The sequence below is a fragment of the Elephantulus edwardii genome, unplaced genomic scaffold (genome assembly GCF_000299155.1).
Source record: "Elephantulus edwardii isolate Elephantulus edwardi_28Jun2011 unplaced genomic scaffold, EleEdw1.0 scaffold00115, whole genome shotgun sequence".
NCBI lineage: Eukaryota > Metazoa > Chordata > Mammalia > Macroscelidea > Macroscelididae > Elephantulus > Elephantulus edwardii.
In genome coordinates, this window is record NW_006399865.1 from 9,879,974 (window position 1) to 9,892,726 (window position 12,753).

The window sequence follows — 12,753 nt, forward strand, 5'->3', positions numbered from 1 at the left end:
ATTGTTGCAGTTTTCTATTCTTCTAACCCTCCCCCCAGTACATTCCCCTCTTGGAAAAGTAAAAGAAAAATTCTTTCATTGTTTTACAATCCCTCCCCCAGGTCCACTCCACTATGCAGCCTTCACTCTGGACTCCCGTCATGACAAAAGGGCCTAATATCCCTTTTAAACAGTTTTCTCCCTCATCTGTTTCAATGCAGTATACATTATTCAACCCATCTTTCTCAGTCTCCCCGAAACCCCAAGGTCAGTCCTGTTTTACAACAGTGGCACCATGTAGTATTTGTCCTTTTGTGGCTGAGATATTTCACTCAGCATCATGTCCTCCAGGGTCACCCATTTTGAATAATATTACATGAGTTTCTTGTTTTTCAATGCAGCATAGTATTCTATTGTGTGAGTTTACCACGGCTCTTCTATCCCGTCGTTTGTTGATGGGCACCTAGATTGTTTCCAACTCCTTGCTGTTGCGAACAAAGCCACGAGAAACATGGGTGTGCATATATCTGCCTGGGTGTCAGTTATGGTCTGTTTGGGGTATATTCCCAGTAGTGGAACTGCTGGGTCAAATGGTATCTCTATTTGAAACTTTTTGAGAAAGCACCACGCCACCTTCTACAGTGATTGTACCATTTTACACTCCCACCAACAGTGAATAAGGGTTCCAGTTTCTCCACAACCATACCAGCATTTGTTGCTTTAGCAGGTGTTTTTATAGTTAGTGTCAATAAGTGAGTGAAGAAATTTGGGATGTTTGGACTTGAGAGAGAGGGGTGCCCGCAAATTCAGAATTTAAAAGTAGTTTTCTTAATTTAGCAAGTAAATCTCTCTTTCTAGCTCTCAGTGTAAAGTCTTTTAATCTGGATATAAAGTGGCAAGTGTTATGTAGAATTTGCAGTTTAGATTTGCTCTCATTCTCCTCTGAGACTAATTTCTCACCTTGTCAATTATTAGGAAAAGAAGTTTTATTATTGATGCAAGCCCTCAACACACTTTCGACTCCAGAGGAGAAGTTGGCAGCTCTCTGTAAGAAATATGCTGATCTTGTGAGTATTTCATCATGTGAGCAAGGCTAATCTAAAATATGTGCATGCTTGATAAGCCCTTCAGATTATAATTTTGGTAAAAGTTTTAATGTATAGTTTTATTTTGTTACAGAATTGAAGGGGAGATATTTGACCTCTTAAGCTTTTTGTTGGTTGCATGACATTTTATGAAAGGGTCGGCATATTATATACAGTGCTTTGTAAGATACAGAGTTTCTACAACTCAGGCTGCCTTAGAATACTCTACGTCAGCATCTCTGTTTCTCCCATCCAAGTACTACCCAGGCCTAACCCTGCTTAGCTTCCGAGATCAGATGAGATTGGGCATGGTTAGGGTGGTATGGCCGTAGACATGCTTCTCTGTTCCTACAGTATACATTAGCTGCCTGCCAGTCTGCTGGGATCTGGTGATTCCGTTATTTCCTCAGTGGACCATTTAGATTGAAATGATGTTAGGTGAAGTAGTCTGCTAACGTTACACTGTGTCTCAGGAGATCTGAGACCCAGGGTGCTCTGAGGGCCTCATCCGGAGGGAGCTGTACTGCTCACTTTACGGTCATGCCTCGGGCAGTTTGGATCCACTCTTTGGGGCAAAGATGGGCAATTCTCCCATGCGGTTTACAGCCTTGGAATCCTGATGGAGGGTCAGCTAAGAGTCAGTTTCGACTGGATGGCAATGAGTGAGTTTTGGATGGGCCAGAGTCCCTTTTGTGTTGAGCTGCTATCATAAGGTCCGCAGTTGGAATCCATCAGCCGCTCCATTGGAGCCTCAGAAACCCAGAGGAAATGAGGTCACAGCAGCTGGAGTCTGGTGACACAGTGGATTCTGCATTGGGTTGCTAACCACAAGGACTGAGGTTTCAATCTGCTCATGGCTCTGTAGAAGATAAGGCTCGGCAAAGCCTTGAAAACCCTGTAGGGCAGTTCTGCTCTGCCTTCTAGGGTCTCTGTGAGTTGAGATGTACTTTTACTTTTGTTTTGTAGGGTCTCTACGAGTTGGAATCACTTGTCTGACAGTGGGCTTGGTATGTGGCAGCAAGAATTCCTGGTAACATAGTGGTTAAGCACTTGTCTTCTAACGGAAGTGTCAGTGGTTGAACCTACCAGCTGCGCTGAGGGAGAAAGATGTGGCGGTCTGTTTCCCTTAAATATTACGGCCTTGGAAACCCTATGGGGCTGGTCCTCTCTATCCCGTAGATTCACTGTGAGTTACCACCCACTGGACCCTGGTTAGGTTTTGAGGGGTTTTTTTTGCTGTAATTTGAATGCTGAGCCACTTAGGTGAATTATCATTGGCAGTCTTGAGGCATTTTCATGTGTTAAAGCAGTTGTTTGGTAGCACAAACGCTGCTGTTTTCATCAGGCATCAGGTCTAAAGAAGGAATTCTTACTTCTTTGTGGAAAACTGAAGATTACTTTCCCTCAGTTCAGAAAGTCTTCGCTGTGTACTCACCCCGCTTAGCTAACATTCATCAGCTTCTGTTACTCAGATCCACGGCTGGAAAGCCTGTGGATCAATGAAAATGATCTGGCGCTCTCCGGAAGCCCAGAGAGCACAAAGCAGTGTGGGATGGCTGCCAAGACGCAGCCCTGTCAGTGCCAGGGATGTGAGGAGAGTCAGGTGAGGAGGAGCCCCACAAAGCGGACTGGAGCCCAAAAAGACAGCTCTCTGCTGAACCAGAGCGGGGCAGGAGAAGGGCTGAGTGGGAAGTGTCCCCAGGCTCCTCATTCTTGGGCTTTTGTTAATCCGATTCACATGTAGAGCACTCTTGGGAGTTTCTAATGGATTCCCCGGTGTCCGGGGTGGGGGGCGGTTTGGGTGTTGGGTGAGTATGCTTCTTGTGACAGCCCGTATGCATTCATGAATGCCCGTAGAAACACCTCCATTTTAGGAAGTGACTTGTGAAGAACTTTGCCTTGTAAGTAACTTTGGTTCCAGGCAACTCATTAGAGATCCGTGGTTATTTACAATAAAAACATGAATACTTTTTCCAGAAAATGTCCTAATGTTTTATTTCTGGAAACTTGGCTCTTTTTTTAAAAAAGCAGAGTGTACCCAGTAAATGAAAGGTAGAGTTGTTAGATGGAGTGGGAACCCTCCAGCAGGTTTTCAGAGGCTGTAAATCGCAGAGGAGGAAGTTGTCTGTCTTTCTCCTGAAGAGCGGCCGGTGGACTCCAACCAGGTGTTCATTGGGATTGGCAGTGCAGCTCCTTAGCAGTATATAGAGAGATGGACTGCACTTTATTGCAGGTCTGGGAGAGCCAGGACAGTCCCCTCAAAAACTGCCTCCCCGATTGAAGAGTGGTCATTGTTTACTAGTAAACAGACAACTTGTGTTTTAATTGACATATGACTAAGAAAATAGTTTCCAAAGGTAAATGCTAATCCAGAAAAGATGCATTTCTCCTCATGTGATAAACAGACAGCTTAAAGTACAATTTCAATTTGACTGAGAAAAAGTTTCAAAGAGGTAAATGCTAATCCAGGGAAGAGGCATTTCTCCTCCTGATAAACAGGCAGTGTACTTTACATGACTAAAGAAAAAGAAGGAGGATTCTAGGGCAGAGCAACCAGTTCTGCTGGCTGGAGGCAACTGATGGCAGTTTTACAACTATACCTTATGTTTAAGTGATCCTGAATTTATTAATACCACCCTGAAACCAGTAGGCCCCCAGAGCTTCGTAAAAGTAGAATACCTGGGTTATAAACAGGGAGGGCTTCAAGGCTTGTTGGGGAATTTCTCTGTGAAGTAGGGTAGATGCTCTGTGATCTGCCCTGTGCCTGTCTTTATGGGGAGACCCTTTGATGGTTGCCACATTCATCATAATATTCCAGTGTTCTCTTTCCAAGTGTGGGTAACGTTCACCTTTAACATGATGGTGCAGTTGGTAAATGCTCAGCGGCTAACCAGAGTGCCAGTTCAAAGCCACTGGCTGTTCCACAGGAGAGCAGGGTGGCAGTTAGCTTTGGGGAAGATTCACGACCTTGGCAATCCTATGGGACAGTTCTGCCCCGTCCTGTAGGGTCGCTGTTAGACAGGCTCTCCTTGACAGCAGTGAATTTTTTGGTGGGTTTCTTTTTTTTATTTTTTAAAGTATTTTATGGTTTCCCTTTTTCACTCCTGAGTCAGCCACTAGCCCCATCGGACTTTTTAAAGTTAAAGAAAATTGAAAAATTCAGTTCCTAAGTCACACCAGCCACAGTAAAGTTAAAAGAACTAAGATAAACAGAAATGTTTCTTAGGATGCCACACTGATGACATAAAATCACAGGGGAAGGAAAAGCATAGAATGAGGAAGGACAGGGTTGAGGGTGTGATTCTGGGAAGCCTCATGCCGGGGGACATGGGGAGATGGAAATCATTGCCAGAGTTTTAGGTTTTGTGGCGAATGGTTGAGGAGACCAGTGAGTGTCTCCTGAATCCGAGAGAAGAAGGAAAACGGGAAACCAAACCAACAGCATCACGACTTCCTGGCGTTCTCCGAGGCTCTTATCCTGTGAAACACAAACTGCAAGATGGACAGCGACTCCTGTGACCAGGACCTTACTTCCTTTTAGCTCCTGTTCTCTCCCAAGTGTGTCAAGACTAAGAGATTGAATTCCTGTTTCTCTGCTTTTTAAAACCAAAAATACCACATTTTGCAAAAGTTGAGGCACCTCAAGGCCATGGTAGTTGTCCCTTCTGTCACCTACCAGCTTGTGGCCCTCACTTTCTAGGCCGCGTTCCTGCACCAGGTTGCCTGGCCTCTTGTTCTCGGCCTGCCTTGCCATCGCACTATCCAAGGCACACACTGTGTGGATCACCCCACGGACCTTGGGGCTCTAGAGTCACTAGCACAGATTCGTGTGTGACCTCCTCAGCTACCACTGTGGCCACCTTTGCACGGGCCCTGTGCTTTCCTTAGACTTGGCAAATCATCACAATCACCCTCTGCAAATACCCTCTGCCCCCTCTGATCATCTCCTCTACCTGCCTGGCAGAATCCCAGTTCTGGGCATCGAAGGAATGCCACCAGGCAGATGCAAGTGTGGCCAGGCCTTTGGCACCGGGCCCTGTTAGTTTATTTTTCTAAACCAGTACCTGGGTCTGTGTCAACTCACAGCAACTAGTCTCCCCTCTCTGGTTCCCCAGGCCATACTTTTTTTTTTCCTCTTATCCCTCTTAACCTCTCTTTACCTTTTTCCTCCAACAAATGACCATACGCCATGTTTCTTAGTGGAGAAAGAAGCCATCGGACTGACAGCATCGTGCCCTCAGATCAACAGATGAATTGCCCCTGCACCATCTTTGGGACTATCATGAGCGGTGCTGGGTGCCCTGCACCTTGTGAGATTCAGTGTAGTGTAACAAGGAATTCCTCCCCACTGCCACGAAAGAAGGCAAGGAAAACGAGCAGCATTTGTATGTTCCCAGCGATGCCAACTCACGCTCGGGCAGATTTTGCTTGGAGGAGGATCACAGAGCTGGGGGACAGTGCCGATGACATCCACTGCACCGGAGGCCCATTTGCACCAGGGGACAGCTCCCAGTCATCTCAAAGTACTTCCCACAGTTCCTATAGAAAAGCAGACTCCGCCTTTCCTGCAGGGATTTCAAGAATGGCATTTTGCATTTCTGCAGCCAGATGGCTTGTGAGGACGCTTGCTTGATGTTTTCTAAGGCCACAAGATGTCACTCTTACGCCTGACAGTGTGACTCACCAGCATTTCCGTCATCAGAGAAAGCTTTGTTGAATGGTTCGCAAGGCTGCCATCTTCTCTTGGTTTAACCTTGACATCGAAGATCCGTAGATCTAAAGCTGGAGCGGGTCCTCCCTCCTCCTCCCTCTGCTGGCAGAGGCTCCTCAGCCGAGGGCTCTGGTAAAGTTCCCTTTGTGTTTTCACACGGTTTGAAAGCATTCTCCGGAAATGGCAGTTTTTGTTTTTATTAGGAAAATAGAAGTTAATACTCCCCTCCTCAACACCCCCCTCCACACACACACACACACACACACACACACACACACACACACACACACACACACACACTCTCTCTCTCTCTCACACAGATAATTTGCTCACTTTCCCCTCATGGCTAGACAAAAACCGAGAAAAGGTTGGCAGAGTAGTGTGAATGAAACGATTTAGATAAAATATTACCCTGCAGTATTGATATCAGGCTCCCAGAGAATGTGCCGGAGCTGTGACTGTTTGTCTTGCAGCCATGACTTGGGAACTCTCCCTGGGCTTCTTAAATGGAAGGTGCTTGTTCGTTCTAGTTGGAGGAGAGCAGGAACGTTCAGAAGCAGATGAAGATTCTGCAGAAGAAGCAGGCCCAGATTGTGAAAGAGAAGGTCCATTTGCAGAGCGAACACAGCAAGGCCATCTTGGCAAGAAGCAAGCTCGAGTCTCTTTGCAGGGAGCTTCAGCGCCACAATAAGACCTTGAAGGTTAGTTGGTTTTACACAATGTGATGATCACAATTAATGTCCGAGAACTCTGCTTGTAAAGAGAGTGGAGATGGCAGCTGTTTTGTTACGTATATATTTCTCCAGTTGAAACAAAAAAGGTTAGTTGGTTGGCTTTTCCACTTTTCCTGAGGTTTCTTAATCCCCTAGTATCTGTTTGTTATCAGCCCTCGCCTCCACAGGCCTTGACAGGAATTAGCTGTGATGATGGCTGCTTGCTGATAAATCCCTGGGACATCTGCACTCGTCGTTCAGGTTCCTGAGACGATGACTTTGCAGGGCCCAGGGGACCGGGAGACTGCTGGCCTGGCTTTCTGTGTGGACGTGCTCAGGCCGTGTGGGAAGTCGTCATAAATTTGAGAGCTCCTCTTAGCACAGAGCTGGTGGTTTTGCAGGCAGAGCAGACTTTGTTGGTAGCCTACAGACTTGATCCAGCAATCTAGATGAACTTGATGTTTACGTCCACAGCATTCCCACTGGGAGCCCTGGCTTAGGCAGCAAGCACGGCTCTCTACTGACCACAGATGTGCCTGGTTACAAGAGTGTGGAAAGCTGAGTGGAAGGGGCAGACCCTGTGCAGCGAACCTGAGGCTGAGGGAACTTGACAAGGCAAAGCGGGCTGCTGAGCTCTTGGGTGGGCAGGGACCTGGCTAGGTCCAGGCCCCCAGGCTTCAGTTGCCCAGGACTTTGAGACAGTAGGTAGACTGTGGCAGCTCTTTAAGGAAGAGGAAGCAGGTTGCCAGAGATTGACTGCTTGTCCAAAGAGTGAGGACAGAATTGCAGAGCCTAGGAAGGTGGCTTCCTTCCTCTCCTGGAGTGAGGTCAGGCTTGTCCCATGATGTGGAAGCTGGAGTACAGCTGGGCTCTGGTTTCTGAGTGAGCTCACGGCTTCGTACCCTGAGTAATCCCGGCCCCAAAGCTCCAGTCCTAGATTGCAAGATCACCTGGGAGATAGCCTCACCTGCGCCAGAGGGCTGCGGCTTTGGATTTGAATAGGAATAAAAACAGGAGATGTGGTTTTTGCTATATTAAGTCAACATTTGGATTGGACTGATAACAGTCTTGAGGTAACTAGAAATAATGTTCTTTAGCATTTGTATCCTAATAAGAGTTGAAAGTAAGCATTTTCAACAAAGGATCCACTTCCACTTGTCCCCGCCCGACTCGAGAGTGGAGGGTATGGCCTGTGGAATCTGCTCCTGCAGGGTCATATTGCTTCTGGTGGTCCAGGTTGCCCTTCTGCCAGGAGGGAGCCACTTGGAATTCAGCAGTGTTAGGTGGGGAACAGACAGTTGTTTTCCAGCAAAGCACCTCGCATCTCTGAAGTGTTCTTTGATCTTCGGAGTGGCTGCTTATTTGTATTGAGCTTTCTGGTCATAAGCTGAGAGGAGGAAGTGGAGTCAGAAATGAGCTCACAGAGCAGAAGCATCTTGGTGAAGACCTTTTCTATTAATGATTCTGTTAACAAACATTGTTTTGGGAAATAGGAGGAAAATATGCAGCAAGCACGAGAGGAGGAAGAACGGCGTAAGGAAGCAACAGCCCATTTCCAAATTACGTTAAATGAAATTCAAGCCCAGCTGGAACAGCATGATGTGCACAATGCCAAGCTGCGCCAGGAAAACATTGAACTGGGGGAGAAGCTCAAGAAACTCATTGAACAGTATGCACTGCGGGAAGAGGTAAAGGCCTTTGTCTGTCTGTTTAGACAGCTACCATTAGTAGCATAAGCTTTTCCCTTTCATTTCTCATTGAACTCTGTGGTCCTAGGATATGTAGAACTTGGGTCACGCTCTCTGGCAGCACAAAAAGCTCAGGCGCAGCCAGCTGCTGGTGGGCTTGGGTAAATGAGGGGCTTTCCACTGGACATGTGAAATACTACTTCCGTATGAAAGGGGAAGATTCCCTCACCCGTTGAAGTAAAATCTTAACTGGAAGAATGTGAGCCTAGTGAACTTGGCCATTGGCCTCCGACCTGGACTGTTGCTGTGATTCTACAAGTTAGTCTAGAACTTCAGAGGTGGTGGTGTAAGTAAAAGCAAATAGAAAAACCCTGCTCTTTGAAGTTCCTCCTTTTCACAGGTCCAGTGGACAGGATTAGAGGCTGTGAGTTTTGTAAATAATGCATCCATCCCCCAGCCTTTAAACCTGAAAAAGATGTGCTTACATGTGCACTGTACCTTATCCATAAACAGATTAAATACTTGGTACAAAACAAAACAAAAATGGCTTCTCTAGAGTGTTTCAATCAGTGTTCACATTTACAGTTTTACAAATAATCCTTTGAAAACTATTAGGTTTTTTTTTTTAATTTTTATTGTATTGTTTTTACGTGTACCATCAAATCAGATCTGACTGGTCCAGGAGGAGGTTGTCCCCTCCTTCTCCAGCAGAGCATCTGGTGGATATTTTTTTTTTCATCTGGTGGATTTGAACCACGTACTTCTGGGATTGCAGTGCAGCATCTTGCCACTAGGCCACCAGAGCTCCCTTGAAAACTATTAGGGTTTTAAAAATTTTTTTTAACCTTTTTAATATGGAGACTTGCAGGTTGATATTACAGAGAGGCTTCAGCAATTCTTAAAGCATAGCAACTTGAGCCTCATATATATTCCCATCACCTCCAAGCAAATCCAAGATAGCCTGTTCTTCCATTCATAAATATTTGTGTGTATCTCAAAATGTTATTCTTTTTGAACTATAACCACAATGCTATTTTACACCTAAAAAATTAATAATTACTTAAGCTAACTAGATCTAGGGAGCTCTGGTGTCCTAGTGGTAAGAAGCTGCACTGCAGTCCCAGAGGTATGAGGTTCAAATCCACCAGCTTCTCCATGGGAGATGGATGGGCAATCTTCTCCCATGTAATTTACTGCCTCTGAAAACCTGCTGCAGGCTCAGCTAGGAGTAGGTTCCAACTTGATGATACAACAGCAGCAGCAGCCGCCAACAGCAACATCTAGATTTAGTCATTGTTCAAATTTCTCTGTTCTCTCTTTTTAATACTTGTTTGAATCACAGTCCAAAGAAAATCCATACATTTTACTGATTGATAGGTGTCTCTGGCCTTGAATATTTAGATTTTCATCTCTTTCTTTCGTTATTTTAACTTTTGTAGTACGTTTTTATGGAAGGAATTTTTCTTTTCCTTTCTTTTTAAAGTTTTTTAATTTTTTTAAAATTTTTGTGTGTATGTGGTTGCTATGAATCTCAAGTGACTTGACGGCACATAACAACAACAATGTATTGTCAAATTGGATCTGACTGGTACAGGAGGAGATTGCCCCTCCTTCTCCAGCAGAGCATCTGGTGGATTCAAACCGAATTTTTCTTATCATAAAATGATAAAAGTCCCAGGGTAGTTTCCCCCCTCGATTTTTTAAATTTTATTTTATTACAGTGAAACTTTACAGATTATATTGGATTTCTATTCTGTCATTTATAGACATTTTGTTTTTTCAACTTTCTTAAAAAAATTCTTTTAGTTTTGTTGTTTCATATAACAATTTAGCTCATCATAGAGAGCAAATTTGGAAATCATGTGTTTGGATCATACTAATGTATGTTGTTTATATTTTAATACACTAGAATATTTCTTTTTTAATTTGGGCAGGTAATAGTGACAAATCATATACTCTCTATGTAATGTGTACAGCTATATAAGTGTGTGTGTGTGTGTGTGTGTGTGTGTGTGTAGATATAGATATATAGATCTAGATATAGACATAGCTAATGTTAGATGGATCTTGGCAGAAAGCAGAGAATACCAGAAGAATGTCTATCTGTGCTTCATTGACTATGCAAAGGCTTTTGACTGTGTGGATCACAACAATCTGTGGCTGACTCTGAGGAGAATGGGAATCCCGGAACATTTGATTGTTCTAATGTGAAACCTATACTTGGACCAAGAAGGAGTTGTCAGCACAGAGCAGGGAGACACTGGATGGTTCAAATTCAAGAATGGGGTCTGTCAGGGATGTTTTTTATCTCCATACCTTTTCAATCTGTATGCAGAACAGATCATCTGAGACCCTGGGCTGTACGAGGAGGAATGTGGCATCAGGATTGGTGGAAGACTCATCAACAACCTGGGTTATGCAGATGACACAACCCTGCTCACTGAAACTGAGGAGGACCTGAAGCGCTTGCTGCATAAGGTCAGGGACTGCAGTCTTCAATATGGATTGAAGCTCAACATCAAGAAAACAAAGATTCTCACCACTGGGCCAATTGGCAGCATCAGTATGGATGGTGAAGAGATTGAGATACTTAACAGTTTTAGTTTACTTGGTTCCACAGTCAACACTCTTGGTCACAGCAGCCAGGAAATCAGGAGACGGATTGCATTGGGAAAGTCAGCTGTGAGGGACCTCTCAAGAGTACTGAAGAGCAACGATGTCAGGCTGAAGACTGAGGTGTGCCTGATCCAGGCTATAGTTATGTGCTATGCATCGGAGAGTTGGACAGTGACTAGGGGTGATAGAGAATTGATGCCTTTGAGCTGTGGTGCTGGAGAAGACTGTTGAATATACCATGGACTGCTAGGAGAACAAACAGGTTTGCCCTGGAGACGGTGAAGCTAGAATGTTCCCTGCAGTCAAGGATTCTGAAGCTTCGTCTGACATACTTTGGGCATGTTGCAAGGAGGGACTGGTCCTGGGAGAGGGACATCATGTTTGGGAGAGTGGAGGGTCAGCGAAGGAGAGGAAGACCCTCGATGAGATGGATCGATTCTGTGAGTGGAGTGGTGGGAATGAGTGTGTTTGAGATGGCGAGGTTGGCACAGGATAGAACATTGTTTAGAGCTCTTGTACATAGGGTCGCTATGAGTCGCAAGCGACTTGATGGCACATAACAAAAACAACAACATATGTACTTATAAGCTACCAATTCATTTATAGAGTATTTCAACAAGAGGAGTTATTCTTGAAGTAAGGAGTGATGCTCTGATGATGTACTTTATTGCACAGAAATGACCATTTAACAGTTTCATTTGGGAATCATCATGGCCTTTTGTTAGGCCTCTTGGATGTGGCAACACTGAGCACCTCCCCTGGTGGAGCCGTTTTTCATTTTCACACTTCCGAAGCTCTGGTGGCGTAAGCGGGTAGGCTCTGGTGAGCGTCACCTGGGTTCTGTCCTTCTCGTAGAGAGTGCTCCTCTCCCTGGTTACTGACGGAAGCCGTTTTCCTTCTCCCATAGCATATTGATAAAGTGTTCAAACATAAGGAGCTGCAACAACAGCTTGTGGATGCCAAACTTCAGCAGACGACACAGCTCATAAAAGAAGCTGATGAAAAGCATCAGCGGGAGAGAGAATTTGTAAGTTCTATTTCTGAAAGAAGAAATTGTCAAGATGGTAGCCAGACCCCTTGAAAACATCTGAACTTTTCTCAGTTTCACGTAGCTCCTGGGGCCTGCCATTTGGTGTTTGCTCTGCATGAGGAAGGAGCAAGTGGTCAAGGCTGACTTTTTATTTCTAATTTTTTCTATAACAAAGGCACTAAAGATACTAGACTGAGTTAATGGAAAGACTACCCTTGCTTGGTTTTTTCTGTGCTTAAAGATTTCTTTCACTTCTTGGGTAAATGGGCCATCAGATTTAAGAATTTTCCCAGTTGTTTGGAAGATCAGGCCTTGAAAGGCAGAGGTAATTACATTGACCATGGAGTTTATCCTCCACTGGTCTCCCATATACTGTTACGTTTAGCTTTTAAACCAGTAACTTGAAACTAGGTAAATGATTTGTTTACTTACTTTGGCATAGTTTTCTGATAAAATTTTAACAGAATTCTGTATGCCTTAATCACAGCACATTGTTCCCAGAGTCTCTGCTCAGATTATGTTACCTGTTAGTCGTCACCACAGAGGGTGCACTGGCTCTATGGCTACTTAACACATGCACATTCAGCTCCCGGTGCTTCCCCAGCGATAGAAAAGTGAGACATGAGGATGATAAGGTGGGCTCTTCTAGCCAGTTTCACTCAGGTAAACTCGGCCCTGAGGGAGCCTGGTGTGGAAGACAGTTCCCGAGTGACTCTCATGGGAGACATACCTTGTTGGGTGCAGAGAGAGCATGGGCCTTCTGTGTCAGCTGACAGCAACCCCTAGGGCTCGACTGAAGAAACCATTACACACACACAGACAGACATAGACACACAGTTCTCAAGCGACCCTCACACATCTTGTTGCATGCGGAAAATGGGCTTTCTTTGCCAACTGACCACAGCCACTAGGACTTAACTGAAGAAACCAC

The 12,753-nt window shown here is 44.9% G+C and overlaps 1 protein-coding gene across 1 annotated transcript in view; it reads left to right on the forward strand.

The window, feature by feature from the left end:
- Positions 1-12,753, forward strand: part of TXLNG (taxilin gamma) — a 49,385-nt gene that overhangs the window by 29,268 nt on the left and 7,364 nt on the right. The window contains exons 3-6 of the mRNA XM_006892431.1: positions 955-1,046; positions 6,306-6,476; positions 7,982-8,176; positions 11,700-11,819. Of these exons, the coding sequence (XP_006892493.1) occupies positions 955-1,046; positions 6,306-6,476; positions 7,982-8,176; positions 11,700-11,819 (578 nt within the window). The remainder of the gene's footprint in view (positions 1-954; positions 1,047-6,305; positions 6,477-7,981; positions 8,177-11,699; positions 11,820-12,753) is intronic.